Source organism: Bactrocera tryoni, chromosome 3, assembly GCF_016617805.1.
Source record: "Bactrocera tryoni isolate S06 chromosome 3, CSIRO_BtryS06_freeze2, whole genome shotgun sequence".
Classification (NCBI taxonomy): domain Eukaryota; kingdom Metazoa; phylum Arthropoda; class Insecta; order Diptera; family Tephritidae; genus Bactrocera; species Bactrocera tryoni.
The window spans coordinates 10,773,449-10,801,212 of NC_052501.1; the positions used below are offsets into that span (position 1 = coordinate 10,773,449).

The 27,764-nt window shown below is 29.5% G+C and overlaps 1 protein-coding gene across 4 annotated transcripts; it reads left to right on the forward strand.

Annotated features, from left to right (window-relative positions):
• On the forward strand, window positions 1-27,722 carry LOC120770923 (putative inorganic phosphate cotransporter). 4 transcript variants are annotated; one of them, XM_040098620.1, is made up of 5 exons: window positions 1-67; window positions 3,522-3,800; window positions 25,702-25,841; window positions 26,100-27,176; window positions 27,271-27,722. In XM_040098620.1, exons 2-5 carry the CDS (start codon window positions 3,716-3,718, stop codon window positions 27,439-27,441), a joined length of 1,473 nt encoding a protein of 490 aa, XP_039954554.1. In that variant the 5' UTR covers window positions 1-67; window positions 3,522-3,715; the 3' UTR covers window positions 27,442-27,722. The 4 variants fall into 4 exon arrangements, with proteins under 4 accessions (XP_039954554.1, XP_039954553.1, XP_039954555.1 ...); XM_040098619.1 differs by having other exon boundaries at window positions 17-144; XM_040098621.1 differs by lacking the exon at window positions 1-67 and adding an exon at window positions 3,202-3,305.
• The last annotated feature ends 42 nt before the right edge of the window (window positions 27,723-27,764 follow it).

Genomic DNA, 27,764 nt, shown 5'->3' on the forward strand with positions numbered 1-27,764 from the left:
GTTATGTTAACGCTTCGCTTAGTTGGCTTGAAATTGTCGCATGGAACACGTCTATATATGGCTTAACGTAAGAATAATTGAATACGGAATTAAACGCAACGTAATAACGGAATAATATTTAAACACAAAGCGTCCGTTCATAAAGTGAGTGTTTTGCTTTTGGTTTCTCGTTTTTTGGTGTGCTTTTTTTTTTGTTTGTTTTTGTTAAGTTTCAGTGTTTGCCAGTGTTGGCACAGGCTTGTAAGGAAACTAGTTGAAATATAGCAAGCAAATAATTTATGGACTCTGTGAAAAATATTGTAATGAATATTATAATGAAATAAAAATAAATGCGAACTGTGACTGCAGCAATTAAAATCTGCGCGTTTTGATTTGATTTCGTTAAAAATTAGCTGCAATTATTGAAAATTATGTGAACGAAAAGCAATGCATTGGAAAAGTACTGAAAACTTGTTTTGTAATTTACATATGCAAGAATATATAAAAAAAAAAGTTCTAAAATAATAACGAAGGGACTGATTTCATTTGTGTTTACGAATTTTGTGCATATTATCTAAAAAAAAATTCTTAAAATTACCTTAAATGCCTGTAAGCCAGCTTGAAAGTTAGCACTCTCGGAGTTATTGCTAAAAATATACTCACTAATTACACTTATTGTTTGCGGTAGCTCCAACTCTGGTCCCAACTGATTCTCCCAAATGATTTCTCATTTCTCATTGAACTCATTTTCTTGTGCCTTCTGCCTTTAACTAATCAAAACACGAGTGTTCCGAGGGCTTTTGACATATTCTTTTCTCTTCGAATAATGTCACATAAGGAAGTCTGCGACAGTCAAATAGGACGAACTGATTAATTAGCCAGTGTTAACTCTCTTTTATAGCAAGCGTTCAGGACAAATTTAAAGTTTTTTGTATATATCTAAAGGCCTAAAAAATAATTCTGTATGCTCAAGGAATATGAGGAAATTATGATTTTGTATAAATGCCGGTTAGAATAGTTACCTTTTGGCGCCGCAATGAAGTTTCATTGCTCCCGAATGGATTTTCCCCAAATACGTCAATTGCGTGCTTACAGATGTTGACGCTGGCAGACAGTGTGAATTTTCACGTTGAGTTACCAAACTGAACGGCTATTGTCATTATAAAGAGCGTCAATATTTCAACGCAATATTTGGGGCGATTTACTATAAATAATTGGCGTTATAGAAAAAATAGAAAATAAAATTTTAGATTTATGGAATTTTTAATAAGAAAATTTTCAAGAATTTTGAAATTTTAATTTCTTTTATTTGCAATACCTAAAATTTTAGATCGAATGAATCTTTTTTTTAAATTTGCAGAAAAAAAATAAATAAAAAAAAATGAATACATAAAATTAAAATTCTTAACGCTCCTTCATTTAGACAAACATCAAAGAGATCTTTCAAAAAGCTCAAATTTCCTAAGAATTATTGTCTTATGTAAAACATGGAAAATATTTTTTAAATAATATAACTTTTTAATAAAAAAAACTATTGAAAAACTTCATTCATAAAAAACGAAGTGTTACTTTTTGAAGACCAAAAACAAAAACATTAACCAAATTAATGTTTAAATTACGGAAGATAGCGAAAACATATAAGAGTACAGAGTTTTTTTTATTATTTTTGTATAAATTTTCCAAAAAACCTTAAATCCCAAAACTCCTGAGAATCCTTGATTTATCTAAAAAAAGAATAATCGTTTAAAAATCAATTTTTGTTTATAATTTTTTTTATTATGTTAATTTTAAAGTATAAAATATCATTTTTGAAGACCCAGGCCAATTGTGAAGTAATGAAATTTCAAAATAATGGAACATAAGGAAAAAATATCTAACGGTATACAATTTTTAAAATTTAAAATTTCGAAAAATTCGATTTTTTCATTAAACATTTTATTCAAAAATTTTTTTTTTATTATCTTATAATAAATTTTTTAAAACATATTTTGAAATTCCAAATTCCTCAGAAACCGGATTTATGTTAAATATGGAATAATCTTTAAAAAAAAATTTCTTTCCTTAAAACATTGTTTTTTTTGCAAAAAGTATACATAATAAGAGAAAATATCACTTTTTGATGACCGAAACCAAAAATACAAACAAAACGTTTCCATATCGGTGCGCCACTAAAAATATATGAAGATACACATTTACCTTTTTAAAATTTTCATCAAACTTCAAATGTACAATAATTAAAATTCTTTAGAATACTTGACTATTTTATATAAGAAAGTGATTTTTTAATAAAAATTGTATTCAAATTTTTATTTCAAAATTTTTTTCCAAATTAATTAATTAATTTTCATTTTTAACTTTTTTTCAGCATTTTTTTTCAAAATTTTTTTCAAATTTTTTTCAAAACTTTTATTTAAAAAATTTTTTTTTCGAAATTTATTTTTTCGAAATTTTTTTCCACTATGTTTTTTTCAAAATTTTCATTTAAAAGATATTTTTTTTCGAAACATTTTTTTTCAAAATTTTTATTTTTAAAATATTTTTTCCAAAATTGTACACATTACCTTGATTTAGGTGATCCTTATATCAAAATTTTTCTATTTGTCTAGAACTTTCGCAACTTCATTAAGAACACAGCAAGCGTCTAAAAACACTTTGCTCCCTTCAGTTATTCTTAATCAATCATTTCATTCAAGAAAAGTACTTAACGCTATATTTCACACTCACGCTTTTGGCTCACCGCTGCAGCTCGTTGCACTCACTTTTCAACTACCAGCGACCAAAATGGTCAACGGAAAGAACAGGTGCATGCTGTTGACAATAAACTCTGTATTTACACACACACACACAATACAAATTTGAGCACCTTGCTGTCTGATTAAAGCTCGCGAAATGTCCACAAAGACGCAAACAAATAAACGCCAATAACAATAACAAAGACAATAAACAGAACAAACACAAATTAAGCCAAGCAGACAGGTGGAGACACAGCTCGACAGACAAACAGCACAATTGAGAGCGCGCAAACACGCCACGCAGCTCAACAAAAACAACAGTTGAACAGCTGGGCCGTTGGCGGAGCGAGTGCATCCACTTGTCGCCGTCATCGCCAGCAAATTGCGTCCGCATTAGAAAGTCGGCCTTGTGGTTTGTTGGCTGGCGCTGGCGCTCGCGTTCACGCTTTGCAAAAACCGTTCATTAAGTGTCTGAATGCAACGCTAAGCGGGCGAAGCACGCTCACACGCCAAACGAAGCGAAACAAACAAAGAATCACTCATATTAGACGCGCACAAAAGCGGCGCAACGATTAAACTAGTGACTAAAAATATGTTAGTTGCACAAAAACACCAAAAACAAACCAACAAAAAAGAAAACGCTGAAACACAAAAATAATTTAACATTTTAATTGACATTTACTGGCGGCCAGCGCATGAGTTTTACTATTAATTGTAGAAAATTACAACAAAAAAAATATACAAAAAAGTTGAAAAACATTACAAGTGTCGCACGAAAGTAATAATATATTTTTTGTTGTTTTTTTTTAGTGTAAACGGCGTTAAGTGCATCATTATAGCAGCAAATAAATATTTTGCAACAGTAAATATTTAGACACTGAGAGAATAGAAATTATTTACAAACACAGCAGTATTTGCAGAGAAGCAAATATTTCAAACGATCATTCCGTGTCGATTTCAAGTGTTACAACCAGCGAGCGTGCAGCAAAACCGAAGCGAACAAAATGACGGTGAAAAAAATCTGGCCTACAAGCGGCAACGTGGACAACGCGCCCAAAGATGACAGCGAAGTGGTCGCAAAGGGTGGATGTAAGTAAAGATTTTTTTGCTCATTGCTAATATAAATGTATTTAAAGTATATGAAAAAGGGGTTTAACAACTTACAAGAGGCACGCATTCATAGTTTTCAGTTTTTTTTTAGGCAAAAAGTTTTTAGTATATTCTTATGGGAATCACCGATGTTTAGTTGTTCAAGTGACTGTGAAGCTACTAAAAACATAAATATAATTAATTAGTGTAATAAGTTTGCTTAGTGTGAGATTTAACTCTTATTTTGTGAAATTTGCTAATACATATACCATACACTTATTGCTCAATTTTGAAATGAATAACTATTAAAGTATCAAGAGTGATTTTATAAAAAGATGCCATGAAAAAATTAAAAATATTACCAAAAAAATTTTCCACTCTATAATAAGAAATGCATTGCGTCTGCAATGCAAGGGTAAAATACTTATCGTATACAAAATGCTCCACTGACATGCTTTTACGAAATTCGCAATCAGACAAATTTGACTAGTCATGCTCGTCCAAATATTCAAATTAAAAGAAGCACATTGAATGGTATATTAACAAAAAATATAAATGAAAATAAATAAATATAAAAAAATTATTGAACATAATGAGTGATTTCACGGTCATTTATAGAATGATAAACAATAAATGTTAAATATATTGATTGACCAAAGGTTACTGTGGTAATTTCAAAGTATAACATCAATTTGTTGTTATAAAAATTTATTTTATTCTATTTGTTTTTAATAGCCGTTATTAAATTCATATAATTTATACCTGTTGCCATTTTCTAAAAATATTTATCCAGTATTTAAACGATACTTTGCACTTTACGAAAGTAAATCATGCAATCAAAACACATATCATCAAGAAAATGAAAGCAAATGCATTAATAATAAACTTAAACTCGTTAATTTATGGTGGTGATATAATAAGTTATTTATGTGCAATGTCTGTAATAAATTTAATTTTTTATTTTTAATTTTTTTTTAAATATTATTACCCAAGTTGTTGCTGCAGAAATTGTTAAAAGAAAATATGTTCTTAAAATCTTTACAATCACATAAAAATAAAAAAATATCAATATTTTATAAATTTAAGATATTTTACAGAGGCAACTTGTTTTAATAACTTTTTTTAGTAGATTTTTTTTTTTTTAATTTTAACCACTAGAAATTTAAAAAAATATATTTTGTTGCTAATATTCACTAAAATTTACATAACTAATATTTTTAATTTAATCAATTTTAATTTTTTTAATTCTTCAAAAAAATCCTTATTAAACTTTTGTTTATTAATGCATTTGTTGTTAAAGGAAAATAACTTATTTACTTAGCTTAGATGTTAAAGCAATATTTCTCTATACACATGTGGTATAATATATGTATAATATAAATACGTGTCTAAACTCGAAATATAAGACTTGTAATTACTGCAGTCGTGTGTATTGTGCTTAAGTGAGTGTTTTCTCTCAGCCCATAAACTTTACTGCTTTTTTTGCTTCCACGTTTTAAAGTTTATAGCTTATTTAATCCTAAATAAATTTAAGTGCAAACTTGTGTTTTAGTTAATTGTTCTGTAACAAATTTAATAATAATTTTAACAATAAAACTACATAACTACAATTAGTAGAGAGAAAAAAATTACCAAAAACACATAATTTGAAAACAGTTGACTTGTTAGAAAAAATATAAATTTTTAATGTAAAAAAAGTTCGTTTCATAGAAATAAATTTCTACCAAACACTCACAAGTAATTGAAAATAGTATACTGCCTACGAAAAATATTTAAAAAAAGTTTTCTTGTAAACAAATTATTTTCGAAAAGTAAATCAAAATAAAGTAATGATATTGGTAAAATCATAAATTATTAATAATATTATTATCATATAAAAAGGAAATAATTTTCAGATAGCTTAAGGTCACTTATTACGAACACATTTAACATACTTATTATTGAAAATAAATTTATTAAAATAACGTAAAATTCGCTTAAATGTAATTTCACTCAATAAATTGATAATTCATGTTATGTTAATTAACAGTAGCTATTATAACAAGAGAACTGTTGGCAGAATATAAAAATTCAAGCAATTTTATTTAACATAATTTCGCCTAAAACGCTGTTATGTTAACTAACATATAACCCAAGAATATAAAAAGAAAAAAACTGAGCTTATTTCTAAAATCTAAACCATTTTTGTTAGTAATAAACGCTGTTATGTTAACTAACAGCAGTCATAATTAAATGAGGAAACACTTAATTATTTCCAACATTCAAATAATTTCGCTTAACATTATTCACAAAACTTCCTAACGCAGATACGTTATGATTTTGAATGCTCAAACCATTTTAGTTAACATAATTCCACTTTACTCAAAAATATTTAGGCGCTGTTATGTTAACTAACAGCAGTCATAATTAAGTGAGGAAACACTTAATTATTTCTAACACTCAAATAATTTCGCTTAACTTATTCCATCTGGCGCACAAAATTTTTTAACACTGCTATGTTAACTAACAGCGGCTGTTATTACATGCGGTGCTAACCAAATAATTTTACTTAGCAGTATTCAATCTAACTCTAAAAATCGCTTAACACTTTTATGTTAACTAACAGCAGCAAAAATCCTAACAACCGCATCTTATTACTCTTCGCCAACTTCGAATACGCAGTGTTACTCCTTAGCGTTGATGTAAATTGTTATGTTGATGTAAACTGTTGACTAACATGTCAGCTTTATCTAATGCTCTTTTAAAATATTTGACTTCAACGAATTCGTAATAACGTTTGCTGACACGATTCACCACAATAAAAAAAATCACAAGCTTTTTTGTAACTGTTTCCTTTTTTATTTCAAACTATTTCCTATTCTTCGAAAACTACTTAACAGCCATTGAGTTTATGAGTATGAGTAGATTGCAAAATTTGCCAGCTTTGCGTAGCAAAATGCAAATTGGCGCGCTTGTTGTAGTGAAAATAAGAGCTTAGTAACAGATACTCAAAAAATCAAACAAAAAACCAAAAAAAAAATTATAATCATAATTGGCAAACTCGTACAGGTATTACATGACCTGGAAAAACGCTTTTGTACTTGGCCTGGAAAATTGTCAAATTGAAGTGTGCTGCTGGCGCCTTCGTGAACAACGTTTCAAGCCTACTTAGGTTTAGCTGTCAACACATAAACGCACATATTGATGGTATACATTAACAGCAACGTATTAGTTGCTGCATATTAAAAGTTTATTTATTTACCTTTTTTAGTGCGTGTGTCTATATAGCGGCCAAGTGGCGTATGACGCGCAAAGAAATCATATTCGATTAGTCTAGCAAGCTGCAAATGAACTAAAATATTCGAAAAATATCGTTTTTTTGCTACTTCACCGCTGGTGAGCGGTGTTGGTGATATGGGTTTTTTCGCAGATATTGTGATGTCTGTATGTATACAGACGTTGGTGATTCCCTCGATTTTGTGAATGGCTACAACGCGTGTATGCACATTCGTAGACAATTCGGCCAAAGACAAGATTTTGCATTATTTTTTGTACTTCGCGCACACACATACATATTAACGGTTGCTGATATTTATAGACATATATAATAGGAAAAAGAAGCCAGTTATTTCTCGAATTTTTCTTGTAATCACAAAAAAAATTAGACTTAATTTTATTTAGAATATTTTCACATATTTCCAGTTAAAGGAAAGTAAAATCCCTCCACGATTCGCAAATGTTGTTTTAGACAGGTTTTAGCCACACATATATATTTAGACTGTATTACGGGCAAACCAGCAAATATTTCACAAGCCAAATCGTTACATATTTATGAGCAAACAGTGGCAGGAAGCAGTTAATTAATACATAGCCTGCATGTCTAGTTAGTTGAACTGTTATATTTGCGTAGCCAGTGCCTTAATTTGAATATCTTTCAATGGGGAGTGTAAAAAAAAGAAACGGGAAAAAACTGAAACAAGAAATATAATTTTTAGTATATACAAACATATATGTAAGTACTTGTTGTGCTGCTTTTTGAAAGCAAAACAAATTTAATTTGCATAGGGTGCTACAATCACCAATTAAATGTCAAACAAATGGAATAAAAGTAATAAATTATATAGAAATGAAAATGTTATTGTAATTGCAGTAATCCCTTCTCGTTTTGTAGTGTGATGCAACGTAAAAAAGCTAACATTTCGAGACTCGATAATCTTTCGTGTGATAAGAGCTTAAGCTGAGTAAAATTGGCTTTGCAAAGTTGGCCAACCCAAAGAATGTATTCGAGTCTCGATTGTTTTAAACTTAATTTGTTGAAACGGCTTTGGTCTTGTTCATTTTTAAACTTAGTTTACTGAAGCATTTATTCGAGTCTCGAAATGTTTTTTGTTTGAAATGCAAATTAGCGGATGAATTTAATGTTTTCAATTTAGCCGCTTAAAATCGAAAATATAATTCGAGTGTTTGACACAATTTTGTGAGACGTCATCAATTAACTTTGTTAATCTGGTAATTTAGATCCGAGCTGAATTTCACTTCATTTTTTATTTATTTAACATATTTCCACCTAATTTCTCGCAAAAAAAATATTTTTAGAGCTCCAGTGACTAGGCAAAAATCGGAAATATTTGGGATGCCAACTGAGCAAAAATAGACAGCAATTATTTGTTTTTAAAATCACAACGTAGACTAGGTTTATTCACCAATTATTAAATGTGACCATCTTCCAGCACGTTTTCCACTCAGACAGACCTAACACTCAATTTACAAACTTTTCTATAAGCGTGCACGAAAAATGAATGAGCAAATATTAGAAAAAATGTTCTTTGATGAATGTCTATATTTTTCGATAAGATTTATGTATACAAGTTATTTACGCCAGCTATTAGCTTATCAAATATATAATACGCATTTAGTGAAGTACTATCACACAGTCATAAAAAATGAAGAAATCAGCAGTTTTGGCGACAGCAGGTGTTAATTGATGGCCTGCGATGTGGCTAACCGAAAATAGATAGCACGCCAAAAACGAAATTCGTATTTTTGGTAGTGCAAATATTTAGTGGTTCATTGGTACCATATCATATGCTAATGAAATTCGGTACACAATTATGGGTTGTTGGTTGTTTAGCAAAAAAGCGGCGTTATAAATATACACAACTGTATTAAATACTTGAAAAAAAAAATAAAAGTTAAACAAATGTGCCCAATAAGTAATCAAAGAATGTAAGACGACAATAGATTTCGAAAACATATATAAATAACTTCGTAAAAGTAAAATAATGTCTAAATTTGCTATTTTAACTTTTTTGATTTACTGAACTTCTTTGTTTTTGTAAATTTAATTCTTTACGCCAACATATCTTTATTTAAAAATATATTTTTGAAATCTTTAATTTTTTTTGGAATTTTAAATATTTTTGAAATTTTTTTACTAATTTTTTAATTCCATTTTACGCAGAATATAATAACAAATCAACAAACATAAATTCTTTCCAATTTCGTTTAAAAATATCATCAACTAATCTTCGTAGTGAGTAAAACATATGAAAAAATATCCAGTTGGCCTTGTTCAGTGGGGAAGTCCCTGCAAATCTTTCACAAGTCATTATGTATATTCCCACCACAAGCAAACTCGCAAAAAGTAACAAAAATTACTAAATATTTTTGCAATGGAAAATTTATATCAACAACAGTTTGCGATATTTAAAAACAATTTTGAGCGTTCTTTAGAGTGTAAGAGGGAGCAATACATTCTAATTACCAAAAAACAAAACTAAATTCACACAAAATAAATATTAACTGCCTTTCACCCAAAAAACATTGCAGCTTTGAGGTAATCGCCAGCCAAAAAGTAAATGCAAATGTTATTTACATTAACACTGTTATTAACAGCGCATTGGAAGCAGCATGTATCCACGCACTAATTACAATGTACTCGTATATAGAGCTACTGATCCAGCACATAGTGCTCACATATTTATGCCTATAGTTGACAGATATTTTTATGGATCACGTATGCCGCTTGTCTGTTAAGATTTATCACTGTTAATTGCTGGCTGTAATTCATCATGACTATGTAATCAGCGAATGTCAATATTAACATGAGTTGTTTGTCAGCAGAATATGTCAGCAGGTGTAATATAAAATAATGCTGGCGAGGCTGGTGGTAATGCACTGTATATATGGATGTATTTGTGAGTTTATCTTTTGTCCTACGGGTGGTCCTTATCATAGTGATTGCATTGCTGTTGTTGTTACACAATAACTGCTTGATAGCAGTATTGAAAGAAAGCAAATATTCTATAAATTTTATTTTCTTTCTTTACAAATGCCTGTCAACATGTAATTTCAGCGAGAAATATGTATATATTTTCACTGCGTGCTTGTGGAATTTTACGCATTTCAGTAGCGCAAACAAAGATGTATGTATGTATGTATCTAGTATATCTTCAATATCGATATTGAGTTCAGTGAGAATCCGGTTGACAGATTAGCAGTGAACGCAATAATAATAAAATTTAATACCGTAAAATTTATTTATTGCATTGTAATTTAAGGTAATGAACTTTGATTTTGTTTTATCTCGGTAATATTTTTTCCATAATCAAAATTAATATATAATATAACATACCTTAGTTATAATATTACATTTTGATTTTGATTATTCATAATTCAATTCAAATTTTATTGAACAAAATTTCTTAAACAGGTAGAAACATTCATCATAAAAAAATTATACATGTGTTATTTTTAACTGTAAGCTTTCTTTAACTCCTCAAATTTTAAACACTTTCATATTAAGTCTATTTATTCAATACTTCTAAATAAGTGGCATCTCTCCTTAAAAAAAAATATTTTTGACTGTAAGATTTCTAAACTCGAATTGGTATGACCATAAATTTGTACCTAAAAATTGAAAATAAGTGGCATCCCTCTTAAAAAAAAGTAATATTTTTTACTGTAAGCTTTATAAACTCGTATTGGTATAACTATAAATTTTTATTCAAAAATTGCAAATAAGTGGCAACCCTCTTCAAAAAAAAGTATACAGTAAGTTTTCTTAAACCTCTACAATTTGCAAAGTTTTTCATATTATGATTTTTTACTTAAAAATTTGAAATAGGTGGCAACCCAATATTTATATTTAATTACACATTAATCAAACAATACAAACAAAACTCGAGTTAATAAGCTTTGAATAAGTTATCGGACTTAATAATGCGTGACGAAATTTTGTTACGTAATGCAATTTCGTTGCAGCTGATTTTATTAATATTTGTTTTCACTTTCAGAATTATTTTTATAGTTTCTTTCAACATATATACATTTATTGACTATTTCCATAATTACCTCAATATATAAAAAAAATAGTAACGGTTAATAATTGCATAATTTGAAATTAATACAAATTCCAAAGCAGCATATGCGAGTACATTCCTGAATGGCAGTTGACAAGATTTTTGAAGCAAGTACTCTTAATTGACACTAAAAGTGAATACCAGCTTAGCATTTGCATTAAATGATATAAAAGTTAAACAATAAATTAAACAATTAATGTGTAACAATAAGTGATAAGATTAGTAACCGCATTGAGTTGATTTTAAATTTTAATAAATTCATATTCATTTTTTGTTATGTCATATAAACAACAAAATGATTACTAAATATTTAGACATACTTATTTATATTCAAGTATGTGTTTATATATTAGATAATCACATGAACTTAAGCACAAATGTGTGTGTGTGAGTTTGGCAATGTATCCACTTCGCGCCTCAAGTGGTCGTCATGAGTCTCGTCGATCGAATTGGTAATTTATGCCGAAGGTTAATATTTGGCGCCATACTTCTATAATAATTGGCTGTACACATATGTGTGTATGTGTGTGTGCTGTATATATTAGTACATATATTACACTTATTACTCCATGAAATTTATGTATATATATGTATATGTACATATGTGTTGAAATTCCTATGACTTTTGGTATGAATAAATTAATTGAGCGAGAATTCGCGTATAATATTCCTAAAACTACCGAGTACTGACACTGAAACTGTTTGTGCAAAAGAAATACTGAGAGTTAGAACCTGACTGACGCTTCCTGTGTTATTATTAGTTAAGTTAGAGCACATAAATCAGATGACTGTAAATAAACAAAAAAATAAAATCTATAGAAAGTACTAATGGCGCAAGGCTTCGCTTTTTTAACATTGTTTAAAATTCCGTAGGTTTAAAAAGCAGTAAATTAATTTTTTTTGTAATAAATTAGTAAAGAAAACAAGGAAAAATAGCTTTTTGCTGGTAACTACAGCTACTTTTTAACAAAAAAAAAAACTTGATAAATTTGAAAACAATACTTTTTTATGCAAAAAAATAAATTGAACAATTTCAAAAATTAATAACATTACAAAATTGTATAACTTAAAAAGTTTTGGAAAACTTATTTTTAACTTTTTTCGTTTTTTTTTTAAATTTAGTTTTTATTTTTTTAAATAATTTTGTATATTTTTTTATTAAAAATTTAACAATAATTACTAAAACCTTAAAAATGTGTATTAAAAATTAGGAAATATTTGATTTCTTTTATTTCTTTATTATATAATATTATTGGGACTAATTTCTATGCAAATAAAAAATATTATTAGCTACTTTTTGACAAAAAATGGTTAAATTTGATAAAAATATATTTATAACCAAAAAATTAATTATTTCAAAAGTTAATTAAATTACAAAACTAAATAAAAAAACAATTTGAAAACCTTAAAAATGTGTATTAAAAATTAAAATTATTAAAAAATTAAATTACAAAACTAAAAAATCATTTTAAAAATTTTAAAAATTTGGAAAATGAATATTGATTTTCTTAAATTTTTTCAAATTTTAAATAATTTTGTACATAAAATCGAACATAAATAATTAATATTACAAATAAGTTAAATTAAAAAAAAAAATTGAAAATATTTAAAATCTTTTCTTTTTATAATTTAATTGTGACTAGTTTTTTTTGCAAATAAAAAAATATCAAATAATCAAATTAAAACAAATTTTTGTCAGCTAAAAAATGTAAAATTTTCAAAAATTAACAAAATTAAAAAGCTTATTTTTAATTTTAATTTATTTTGAAATTTTTTAATTTGATTGTCTTAACTTTCAAAATAATTTTGTATATATTTTTAATGGAATATCGAACAATTAATAATTAAATAATAATTTAAAATTGCAAATAAATAAAAATGGATAAATAAATAATATTAATTTAAAATTTAAAAATTAATATTAAAAATTTTAAAAGTTAAATAAAAATAGATTGATTATGCCAAAAAATTACAAATAAATGAAATAAATTACATTTAAAAAATTTTAAAATAAAAAACAAAAATTTAATCAATGTTGCCAAAAATTATAAGTAAATATAAATAAATATTAAATAAGATTTAAAAACTAAAAGAAACATTTCTTATCTCTATTTTATTTCTTTTTTAACGAAAAAGTTGAAAACCTCAATTTAATTAAAAATTACATAAAATATAATCGGTAAAGTAAACAGAACTCTTACTTCTGAAGTTGTGTGTTGCCTGTAAATAAATTACGTAAAAAGTTTCCCATTCTAATTACTTATGAAATATGAACCTCAGCTGTTTTATTGAAAATTTAAATACGTATGCATTTTCTTGTGCGCGGGCGCTTGTGTGAGGGCGCCACAGCGAACACCCAACAAAGCACATACTCGTACTCGTACACCTGCGCACAATCACCCGGCCAAATGTGCTGACAGTACCAGCGTGTCAAAATGAAGGGAGTGTGCTGCTAACTGTTTATAATGATTTGATGTAAAAATATGCGCATTCATATGCATTTTTTCACGTAATTACCTTAGCGCTTAATGAATCGCTACACTACTAGAGCACGCTGAAGTGTGAAGCGTGTGTGTGCTACAGTGCATTTCCTACTCTCTCTCTACTACTTCCATGTGTTGCTCACTCAGTCTGCTGTGACAGTAATTACGCTTACTTGCATTACTGCTGTAATTTGTTACGGTAATATGTGAATATATTAGAGTCATTGATAATTATTTACCTTTGTTTAAGTTGTACGCTCTTATTTGCACAGAAATCAGCTGTGCTTAAGCATGTGTTTAATGGGAAAAGTTTCGTTATCAACTTTAAGCTTTCTGAGAGCGAGCTTTTATTAACAGAGCGAGCTTTAGCCAACAGAGTGAGCTTTTGCCAATAGAGTGAGCTTTTGCCAACAGAGTGAGCTTTTGCCAATAGAATGAGCTTTAGTTAACAGTTTCGCAAAGCAACAGTTAGAAAGTTATATTTGTTTAAAGTGAAGCTGAAATCTTTCATTTGAGAGTTTTTAAGTTAAATTTTTAACGGTTTATAATTCCAAAAAATAGCGTTGCCATACTGATGTATAATGTTTGGAGCTTATAGCGATGCATGCTGGTACTAAGTAGCTTTTAGTTTATATATTTGCCAATATAATGAGAGATAGATTAAGTGTTAGAAAAATGTTCAATTTTTTCAAAGGATTAGAGTTCTGTATGAGCTACAGTTGGAAAATACTTTTAGTAGAAATAAACCAGATTTGAAAAAAATTTAAAATAATATTATCTGCACATTTATCTTCCAAAAAAAAGTTCCGAATTTACCCCATTCGCTTCCAACTTCCATTGAAACAACGAGGCTCTATTGAATCGAAATATCTGGAAATTCGCAGCTTGTGAAAGTTCAAAAAAATTGTTTCTATCTTCTTTTTAGTATGTCGCGTTTCTTAGAAAATTTGATTGCATCAAATTCTACAAACTCATTTATTAAATAATTGCAAGGAACGTACATATGTGAACTAAGACACTTTGAGAGATCTAAAAAAATTTCATTGCAATTTGTTTTTGAGTGATTGCCTTAAGTCATTGATTTTCTAATCTAAAAATGTTTCCCCTATTTAATTTTATTATCATTAAGAAATAAAATAAGTTATGAGTCGAGCGTCTGCTGAACATTTGTTTTTGGCTTGGATAGAAAATAAAAATGATAAGCCGAATTCTGATAATGAAATTATCAACTTCAGCTCAAATAAAATTCCAAACTTCAAAGTCAAACATATTTGGCGCTTAATGTTTTTCTGTTTAATTTTGTTTCTCAGCATAAACACATTATATATTATATAATATATATTGTAGATTATTAATGAAATGACCAATCTAAATTTAGCAAGTTCTCTGTTGAGAGCAATAAAAACATCAAACATTTTGATAAGCCAATTTAATACGATAGATAATTAAAATTGCATAAGCGTTTTTATACATAAGTATGTATTAAAATCAAATAAAATAAAAATCAACTCAAATCAATTAAATTTTTCCTTCCAAAAAAACTTCAAATGCAGACTGTTTATTAATGTACCTATATACATATATAGATATTTATATATAATATGTCAGTATATTTAATCATTACAATGTGTGTGGGCATTATACAGTCATTTGAAATAATTTTTATTTCGCCTGAACCCCGGTGTCAGGTGTTAAGCTGATCAGTGAAGATGTCACAGCAATGACACCGAATAAATTATTATTGCGTGATGCCTGAATGTAAATTTGTCAGACGTCTGCGCCAATTTTTTAATGAATGTGAAAGCAGAACAACAAAAACAACTGTAAGAATTTCGTAGGTTCTAGCGAGACTGGAAATTTTGATAAGCCTGACTCTTAGATGATCGCTCAGTGCGCGTGGCACTATTTAGCACATACACACAAATTTCAAATATATAGTTTTGAACTATTAATTGTTTATGAATAAATAAGTTATAGCTATTCTTAATTGTTTACAACCTTGTCTGCTTTTTCCCATAAATACCATATTCACATATATATACTATTTTCCTGAAATAATAAATAATTATGCTGCTTCGAACAAGCCGAAACTAACAAACTGATAATACCGTCCACATTAACTTGGTTTTGATCGGTCAAATTGTATGGCAGCTATATGCTATAGTGACTCGATCTGAATGATTTCTTCGGAGAATGCAGCGTTACTTCAGGTGATAATCTACACCAAATTTCTTGCTGATATCTCGTTAAATAAAAAGGCTTTTCATACAGGAGCTTAGATTTCATCTGTCCATTAGTACGGAAGCTACATGCAAAAGTAACTCAATCTAAATAATATTTTCGGAGATTACATGGATGTCCTAGGCAATAATCCATGCCAAATTTTGTGAAGATATCTCGTCAAATAAAAAAGTTTTTCATACAAAAACTCGTTTATTATAGTTGAGTTCGCATGCCAACTATATGCTATAGTCGTTCGATCTGAACAATATGCCCAGAGAATGTAGCTTTCTTTTGAACAGTATTATATGCCAAATTTCGAGAAGATAGTTTGCCAAATAAAAAAGTTGTCCATACAAGAACATGATTTTGATCGATTTGTTTGTATGACAGCTAGATGCTATATTAGTTTAATATCAGATCCGACAGATGCGAAGCTTCTGTGTGTTATAAGTTGTGTATTATATCATATTTAGGGTATAAATATCACACAGATATTACATAACCGCACTTCAGCATGCTTATATGCGTATGGAGTACCAGTTTAGGCCGTGGCGTATGAGTAACTTTTGTTAGCGTTATAATTTTTCTCATAAAGTATGCGATTGTTGGTATTACTACTAAATTTTGCAAGGCGTAATAAATATTTTATGTGCTTTACGTGTTAAAATAACTTCAACTGTTAATTAATAAAATATTTTTGCCGCTCTAAAATTCTCGTATGCTGAAGTACTTAGAAATACTCAAGAAAATATTTCATTCAAACGCAAAAAATTCCAAAGAGCTCATTTTCTGTTATCCAATAGCAATTTATAATTAATTGAAAATAGTTTTTTTATGAACCTCAAGACCTAATTGAACTACTGTTTAGACAAGTTGTCAACCTTAATGCAGCGCTACAAGCTATAGCTTGGCAACTGATTTCTACAGAAGAATCTTATACACTGAATTATATATATATATGTATATATATAGATACACATGTGTATAAATTAATTGTAACAAGCTGATTTACAAATTTTTACTGAAACTAAAATACATAATGCGCATTAAAATCGCCGGTGATCCCTAGGCGATAACGAATCGCTAATAAATGCCTCCTACAGTAACGACATGTGAAAATAAGTAGAAAAATTTAAAAATAAGAAAATACTGTCAATCAGACAAATTGAATACAGTGCAGCAAATACTGCTATATGCACTTATGTATGAGTGTATATATACACTCATTGAGATGCACAACCGACGTTCAATGTTCAGCTCAACAAGTACATGCAAATTAATTGCTGTAATGCCGTCTGAGCAATTTTGTCGAGCAGTGTTATCAGCGTTTAATTGGACTGGGATTTATATTATAAAGTAAGGAAAAAGTGGCTGACAATTGCTGTATATAGTTCATTTTAATATAAGTATATACTATATATATATATATATATATACCGAGTATACCATATATAGGTAGCGATCTACAAACCGCATGTATTTATATATATATTTTCATATATTTTATATAAATACTGTGTGATCGCCTGATTGTCGCACTGTGTTCATTGTTGTTGTAACTTAAAGAAGGTGTGTCTATTTCATTCACAGCGCACACTAATACACACACATTTATAACATATATACAGCTTATTGATGGGCTTGTCTCTGACTTATAAATATTAAATATAGCAAGCCTCGGTTTATTTGTATGAATTTATAATCTATTTGGACTATATACACATATATGTATATGTAAGTACATACTTATATGCTTGTATATAAAACTATATGGAAAAGCAGCATGTAGTACCTTTCGGGTTAGTAATGGTCCGGATTGGGTGTTTACAATTAATAATTTTTTACTGACATTTCAAAATAAATTCTTCACTATAGTTTGAAAAAGCTGCATTAAAACGCAATTGATATACAAGTATAATAGTGATCATTAAGTGCAAATAATATTGCTAATGAGTATTGTGGTCAGTACTGATTCCATGAAATTTTATTTAAATGCACAATTGTCACTTAAAAATAAAACAGAATTCAATTTATCGATCAAAACTGTATTTCGATGTTACATTTGTCGATACAAATTTATGTTAGTGTTACATCTATCGACAAAAATGTTTTTGATATTAAGTTTATCGGTCCAAAATACATACATATGTACAGTATGTATGTCAGTGATAAATTTATTCCTAAAAATTACTTCTTAAATTTATCGATAACAAATCATTTCTCTTCTTAAATGTAAGTATAAAAAATTATTTATCGATAAAAACTGTACTTCGATATTACACTTATCGATAAAAAAATTTCGACATTACATTTATCTGTCATAAATATATATAATATGACATTTATCGGTCAAAAATATGTTAGTCTAAATTTATCTATAAAATTTTTTTCTTAAATTTATCGATAACAAATGAATTCATTTGTTAAATGTATGTATGTTATAAATGTAATTTATAGAAAGCAATTAAATGTTTAATTTATCGATAAAAAATAGTTCGATATTAAATATATCAATGATAATTTTCGGGTAGTAGTTATCGACAAAGAATTATTTTAATTGCTCTATAGTAAATTGTTCTCAATGCACAATTAATTAGCTTTATGTAAGATTGCAGAAAGCTTCTTATCATTGGGTGAGTTCTGACTACAAATTCAATTTAAACACACAACGTTCAGTACAAACTAATTTAAAATAAAATTTATCACAGTAAAATTATTTTAAAATTAAATTAATCTATCGAAAATTGTATCGACATTAAATTTATCGATTATAATTATCGATATAATTATTAAAATTTATGGATAAGACTTATAGAAATTTATCAATAAGAATTATTTCAATTGCATCATGTATAATAGTTCCCAATGTACAGTGCTAGCAGGGTATTGAATCTTCTTGAAATTTAATTCAAGTTTACAACGATTAATTAATAATGCTTCAAAACAAAGTTCATTAATTCCAAATTATTTCAATATTGAATTTATCGATAAGTAAATATCAATTAGTAATTATCGCTTAGATCTTACTACAATTATTTATATACCGATGTATTATATCGATATTAAACTTATCGATTAAAATCAAAATAATGGATTAAAAATTATTACAATTGCTTAAAGTCAACAGTTTTCAAATCCATCTATTTGGGACCAGTCATGCCACGTGACAACTATAAATTGCCAACTCGTAGTAAATGCTCATGCCTAATAACCTGGTAAACACCGCTGCCACAACGCGTTGCTCTACACACTTCATTGATTGGCGGCCGCTGATAATGTAACTGTCTCAGCACTACATACTTATGCTGATAAGATGATCGCTACCAGCGTCTAGCAATCTGCTCGACACGGTGAAATGGAGCAAGAGCAAGCATGTATACACCAACACACACTTCCCCTGCCACTGTGTGTGGTGTGCTTACATACAACACGTGTATATGTACATATGCATGTGCTAACACTTGCCGTAGGATAGTTAGGTGTAATGTGGAAACTGATATTAAGGCGCTAAAACAAATGTGTCGCGCGTGTACAAACTATCTCCCGCACTACTTTTATGGTTTGTTTTTATTACGTTCTTCCATTTTTATTACGTCTATATGAGTGCCTATCAATAATTAGCTTCGAAGCGCCAGTCAGTCATTCCATCAAACTATTGACAGTTACCAGTGTATTATACATATAAATATATGCAATAGCCGCAGAAAGATAGAGACAGCATTTGACTTGAGATTGAACCTGAAAATACTAAAAAGACTACGCATTAATCCCAATACACACAAATGCTTATATACTCATTCATATGTACACATGCGGTATACCAGAGATTCGCTGAAGAGAAGGAAACCCGCCGATAGTACAAATATACTTTAAATGCGGTTTGGTGCTGGTTCTTAACTTACTTGCTTTATTGAAAATCGATCACAGCGATCAGTTCGATTGCAGGTCTTGTGCGGTTAGGTTGTTGCACTAAATTAAGACAGTTAATAATTGTTTCCGTCAAGACAGTGCTTTCGTGGTTTTCGCAAGACATAAATATCAGAAATTTTTTTAAAGTAACATTCAAAATGCCGAAAAATCGCCGATTCGATGGATCAGGTATGAATTGCATTTGGAGAAGATGGATTCTTTAGACAGTGAAATGAGTTTTAAAATGAATACTAGAATAAGATATGTATAGCAATAATATGCTCCAATTGAAGATGTTTTTAAAAGCAATTATATTTCCAAAAAAATTAAATTTCAAGTTAAATTTTAGATCTAATTTTATTATTAATGATAGAAAATGCTGTTATATATAAAACATTGGGTAAATAATGCATTAATAGCATAAAGGACATAAAAAAATATATCTTGATTTTGAATGTATATCAGCTATATGCTATAGTTGTCTAAGCTAAACAATTTGCTCACAGAAAGTAGCGTTGCTTTCGGCAATAATTCCCGCCAAATTTTATGAAGTTATTTTGCCAAATAAAAAAGTTTTACATGCAAGAACTTGATTTTATAAATTAGTTTGTATGGTAGGTATATCCTATAGCATATATAGGCGGTCGCGATAAATGGGAAGAAAAGAGTGTGTGCAAAATTTCAGTTCAATATCTCGAAAACTAAAGGGCTAGTTCTCATACATAGAGACAGACGGACAGACGCACATAACTAAATCGAGTCAGGTGAACACGCTGGTCATATGTATATATACTTTATAGGGTCTGGATAACATTATATTGGGTAGTCGAAAAAGTCTTTCGTATTTTATCAATAAATGCCGTTGCAGTCGTATATCTCCAGTGCTACCAATCACATTGCGTCCATACCATAGTGTGTTGGAAAGGTGAGATTTTAAGCTTCATTTAACCAAAAAAAAAAACAAATATATTCGGGAAAGTTGAAAAAAAGTAACAGCTGTTCAAAAATGAGTGAAAATAATGAATAAATTCGCTTTAGTTTGAAATTTTTGTATAAAAAAGGGAAGAATGCCACGCAAGCCACCAATGAAATTTGTGAAGTTTACGGAGACGATGCTGTATGAGTTCGTGTAGCACAACAGAGGTTCGCTTGCTTCCGTTCTGTAATTTTCGAAATTTCGATTTACACTTATGAGCGGTAAAATGGGACCAAAATGGTGCATATTTCTTTATTTATTTTTTATTATAAATATGAAAAAATAAGATGAAGTTTGATTAGAACTACGAAAAGACTTTTCGACTACCCAATATATCCAGCTGACTCGAAATTAATTTTGAATTTGAAAATATTTTTGACATAAACACACAATATTCTGATCGAAGGTACGTAATATACAGTTATTTAAACAATTAGGGGTTTCACAAGTCTCACAAAGTTATAAGTTATAACGATTCGAAAACATAGCATTGAGAATTGTAAATGTGTAAACTCATTTTTGTATGAAATCCAACAACAATTTTTAAACAAGTGTACAAATTTATAATTTTACGATTTTACGATGCTTTACGACGGGTTGTGAGTACCCGAAATAATTTGAAAATATTAATTATTAATATTATCGATAATCGATTTTTTTAATTTACAAATTCAAAAAATAAGTTCTTACAGTTTTTTTTTTCTTATAGGTAAAATATGAAATTTTTTAAAATTATATTTAATTTTTTTTTACTATTTTAATTGCTCATTTTTATTTTTATTCAGAAATGTAACAAGAAATATTTGATTTTTAAAATACAAAATAAAAGTAATTGGAAAAATAAATAATATTATCTATTTTGATCATTGCTCACAAACAGGCATTACTTTCTCTTATAAACAATTGTGAGCACACTTTCTTTGTAGCCAAAAACTTAACACTCAACAACATATAAATACAACAAACACTCAAAACAATTGCGTTCCAATTATTAATAAAATAATTCAAACGGTATAACTTCACTTTTAACGCTTATGCAAACACACTACAAGGTAGCTAATCAATTACCAATAACAATTCCTCTTCTATTGAGAGCGATTTCAGCTTGAAAAATTGCTACTTTTTACTCTTATTGCTGCTTCTATTCATAAGCGTAAACAATAAGTGGCGTCTGGGCGCTTATAACATATGTATAATGATAACTGTATACGTTGGCTATAACCGGCCAATAAAGAAGATGAACTGTACATGTGTGCATTGTTGTGAACTAGTATTGTTTTTCATATGTGTGTGTGTGCGTTGATCCACTGGGCGACCATAACTTAACCTATAAAAAAATGCTCCTACCTGCTCTTAGACGAAATAAGCGTTAAATTTGAGTGCAATTAAATAACGGAAATGCTCCGTTATTCAGGCGAAGATAACACATAATTGAGTTATCGTCAATGTAAAGTGCATTCCGTTATTGACAGCGCGCAAATATTTGCCATAAACCGTAGGTAAGCGCTTCTCACTTTTCATTCATTTTATTAATTGCAAGTAATGCTTCTAGTTGTAATAACAACAGATCAAACAAATTAGCATTAACTTAATAACGTGGAACTTCATTGGCTGTGCTATAGAAAAATTGAAAAGAGTTTTGAGAGCTTAGCAAACAAAATGAGAAAAATTTTCCTACAACTCACCTATTTCAATGGAAAGTAGTTGTGAAAAATGTTTTGCTCATTTCAGCGTAAATATGATTGCATTCCTCTTATGTCTTATTTCTTTTTGTTTCTTGTTATTTCTTATGTTTTGAAAACATGAACGGAGTGCAAGCGCTGGGGTAAAACGCTTACGTCGTTTATTATTGATTATTTCATAAGAATCACTTAAGTGTTTTCATAATAAATATTAGCCCTCCATATTTACGTAGTTATGGTGCATATACATATACATGTATAAATACATAAGCACCTACTTAATTGTAGAAACCACATAACCTCAACATTCAATGCTTGAAATTTTATCTATAATATTTTGTTGTTGTAGTGGAAAACGTAAATAAAATATACTCCAGTAAACAATAGGAAGCTCTCTAATGATTCACCTCGTTTTGAATTGTCTTTAGTGCGGGCTGTTTCATGCTTTTTTATTACGTTTATTCTTCCGGAAATTAAAACGAAATGTATTGTGGTTTTGCTCTTAACATACATATATGCTTCAATGGAAAAAATACTTATATGGAAGAAAAATATATAGATTAAAGGTATATAAATCACTCAGTCACAGATGTAGGTAAATGCGATCAATGTGTTTTATAGGGTCTGCTTTGAACTTATGTCCATACGGATAAAATGGACCTCTCCATATGCTACTTCAGCGCACTATCTTCAAATGTTCTTTATTTCACAAAAATTTATATGAAAAGCAACAACAAAGATACGCCGATGCTCCCAATACAAAAGTGTATGCATAAAGTGAGACAAAATAAGGTTTTATAACCGTTTGTTATACTATCTCACTTCAATTATGCCAGTCTATTGCATTTACACACCCAGTTGTTCGATTCGCTTTAACAAAACGTGGAGTACTAACTTACTGATTTGTGCTATTATATAAGTCACTATTACCCTATAAGATAAATTTTGGTATATATAGTCACCTAAAATGCAAAATAACATCACTTTTCATAAGTTTATAGGCTAAGGAAAACGGTATAATAGAAACCACTCATATTGAAATCAAAATTTAGTTTTGGTTATATATGTGGTTATATATTGGTTATAAAATGGTTATATATTGGTTATAAAATAGTTATATATTGGTTATGAAATGATTTTATTTGACAGCGTTAGCTGAAAATTTTTATGCTACATATATTTAATATGTTTTAGTGAATCGTAAGCTATAAAAACTCAATTTCGATTTTTTTTATGATATGTTGTTTTGCATTTTAGGTGACGATTCAATATTTTCTTAAATTTCATAAAATTCAGTTTATTACTTGCTTACATTTAAGTATAACATCAAGTATTTTACCAGATATGAAACAATTGTTATCAAAATAGGAACTGAATGTGTTATCTTTTATGTAAAAAAGTCGAATTCATTATTATAATATAAGTCTAAGTCTACAACCATTATAATGATAATAAATTGAGTGTTTTTTAAGCAAAGTATTAAATTTTTACTTTATATATTTCTTAGAGGGTCACTCTAGAAGGGCGCATTTATGGTATTAACTGCTTTAAGTTGCATTTTTTGTTAATTCTAACACCTATAATTAATAACCATAAAGTTACCGCTTATTAAAAAGGTATAGTGGGAGTGCTCTGATTGTTTTAATACTATTTAAGTTTTATTACGTTAATTTGTTGGGCTTTTGCGCCAATACTATTTAATACTTTAGCTTTAAGATAAATATATTCAGTACTTATTTATTGCGTATTTAATAATGTAATAAATAATTTGCTAATTTATAATTAACAGTAATTGTTCCAGAAACATAAAAGTATATGGATATGATTTTTAATATACTAAAATTATCTTTTTAATTAATACAATTGCTTATAAACATTTAAAAAAAACCGTCTTTTTGAAGCACGCTGAGTTACAACCTTTGAATTTCGCTTTTGACACACTTGGAGAATATTTAGTTATAATTCACACCCAGTTTATAAAAAAAAACATAATATCAAATATTTTCGAAAATTAGCCACGAATTTCAAGTATTTTACACTGACTTGTGGTTGTTCCTTTTAGTACTTATATTGAATATACAGCAAATATTGGTTAGTCGCAAAAGTCTTTTCGTATTTCTAATCAAACTTCAAACTATTTTTTTTTTATATTTATACTAATAAATAAACAAATATGAACCATAGAGACAGTATTCCATCAGTGTAAAACTTTCATCAGTGTAAATCGAAATTTTGAAATTTACAGAACGGAAGCGATCGAACCATTGTTGTGCTACAAGAACTGTTACAGTATCGTCTCCGTAAACTTCACAAATTTCATTGGCTGCTTGCGTGGCATTCTTCCCTTTTTTATACAAAAATTTCAAAATATAGCGAATTTCTTCATTATATTCACTCATTTTTGAACAGCTCTAACTTTTTTTTCAACTTCTTCGAATTTAATTTTTGGTTAAATGAAGCTTAAAATCGCACCTTTCCAACACTATATGGTATGACACAACGTGATTGGTAGCACTGGAGATATACGACTGCAACGACATCTATTGACAAAATACGAAAATACTTTTTCGACTACTCAATTTATAGATTTTCAAATCTTTTATTAAATAAATAAAAAAACAAATAAAATAAAATAAAATAACGTAGTTTAAACAAATAAAGGAAGTCTTCAGTTCACATTTCCAAACGCTCAACTCCGACATAACTTCTACTTAGAAACCAACACACACCTGCATTTTGACGGCAATTTAAAATTATGTCAAAGTCCTTGCTGTACCCGCTTATTTTTGGTATGTGCCTGCGATTTTGATTGCGCCTTTTATTAAAAATACTTTTTTCCTTCAAAGTCAATGGAAGATTTCCACAGCCTCTGCTTCAATATTTAAGTACTATAAATAGCAAGACAATTAAAGAGCTGAATGATTTCTTTTACAGCTGATAAACATTTTAATACACACATGCTGCTTATCAGTTTATTTACATTACCAAACGAAGGCGCATGTGAGGAGTAGTTGAGGTATTAAAAAAAAAATAAAAATGCTTTTGATTGCACACAATTTGATAGAAGCTGCTACGTCGGCTTTCAACCAAAATAGCAAAAGGTTCAAAGTCTAGCAGAAATGATGGCAGTGACCGGGTGAATATGTTTGGACTTTATTGGGGGTTTTACAGACTGTAATTAGTTGTGTTGTCATTTATATCTATTATTTAAGTTATTATATTAGCTCAAGCAAAATATTGAAATAATATGTAAACTAATGCAATTATTTTTTCTCTCTTCACTTACAGGTTTCATGGGCTTTGGTATACGTCATTTTCAAGCCTTCCTCATCTTCGCTGGCCTCTCTGTCGCATATGCGTTGCGTGTCAATTTGTCAGTCGCCATTGTCGCCATGACCGATAAAGACCAGGCAAATCCAGATTTTGAGGTAGGTGTAACACACAATAGAGTGGTTGTAGTGGTTGCGTTTTTAGCGGCAACTTTATGATCTTATAAAATCAAATATCGGTATACGTTGTACTAATGACGTCATGTGAACAGTTTTTTTGACAGCTTTATGTGTCAATGCTGTCACTATGAAGTATTTCAAAGAGTTCTTTTAACGTTGCGTAACTTCAACTTTCACTTGCTATTCATCTACATTTTTAAAAATGTATTTCTAAATATCTACTTTTTTCTTTGACAGGAATATGATTGGAACGAAAAGACAAAATCACTTTTACTCAGCAGTTTCTTCTGGGGCTACATTGTCACACAAGTGCCCGGTGGTGCATTGGCACGTAAATTTGGCGGTAAGACGACATTGCTCTTTGGCGTGCTCATCTGCTCCATACTGGCCATATTGACACCTATTTTTGCGAAAATCGGCAATTGGCAGTTGGTGTGTGCGTTACGTGTCGTACAAGGTCTTAGCCAGGGTATGGTCTTCCCCTCAACGCATACGTTACTCTCGCAGTGGGCACCCATTGAGGAGCGTGGCAATATCGGCACATACTGTTATTCGGGCTCACAATTCGGTACTGTTGTTATGATGGCAACAAGCGGTGTAATCGCTTCATCGTCATTAGGTTGGCCCAGCATTTTCTATCTGTCTGGTGGTGTTGGTGTTGTATGGGCCATTGTCTGGTTCATATGGGGTGCCAGTTCACCGGCACATTCGAAAATCATTTCACCAGAAGAGAAGAAATTCATTGAACAATCGATTGGCGTTGATGCTGCTAAAGAGCATGGTCCACCAGCAAATATACCATGGGTGAAAATCTTCACCACACCCGCATTCTTGGTATTGATTTTGACACATAGCACACACAACTGGGGCTTCTGGACATTGCTCACTGAAATACCCACATATATGAAGAGTGTATTAGGCATGGATATCAAATCGAATGCGTTACTCTCGGCTCTGCCCTATTTTGTGATGTTCTTAATGTGTTTCGTGTTCTCGAGCATCTCAACGCTTTTGAGTAAGAACCAATGCATGTCATTGTCATTCAGCAGAAAACTTTTCAATTCGATTGGCCATTGGATACCAGTGATATCGCTCATCGGTTTGGGTTATGTGGGCACGGATGATGCCACATTGGCCATTGTGCTGCTCACCATAACTGTTGGCATCAACGCCTCCACCTATTTGGGTTTCCAGGTTAATCACATAGATTTATCGCCGAACTATGCCGGCATATTGATGGGCATCACCAATTGCGCGGCGAATATTATGAGTATTATAGCGCCGCTGATTGTCGGCTTCATCGTCACCGATGAGGTAAATAGTTTCACTGATTATAATTATTTCTTATTATGTAATTATTATTTATATGTATAGAAATTATAGTAATATGTAAATATTTTTATTGCAGCAAAATTCAGAACAATGGCGCATTATCTTCTTCATTGCTAGCGGTTTCTATTTCATCGGCAATTTGATGTTCATCCTCTTTGGTCGCGTTGATGTGCAATCATGGAACGACCCACAACCAAAGCCATCACCGGAGAAACGCAATTCCACACAACTAGAGTCACAGCATTAGACACGAGCACGCCCTGTACAGTAGTGTAGTTTTGCCTTGTTTTATTTGATTTTAATTTTCCTTTTTTGTTTACTGTTCGTATCAACATATGATACATTGTTATCGCTTGTCTGCATTTGTCTGTGTATAATTTAAGTTGTTAAAAAATATCGACTTTATAGCAAATACTTGATAAAAGTAGAATTTAAATATCAAAATTATGTATCATAATTTAGCTGAGTGATAAATAAAAAAAAACAATGTAATTTAAGTTTATGTATAAAGAAAAAGAAGAAGAATTAAAAATAATGTACAATAAAAAAATATGAAATAATAGAAAAAAA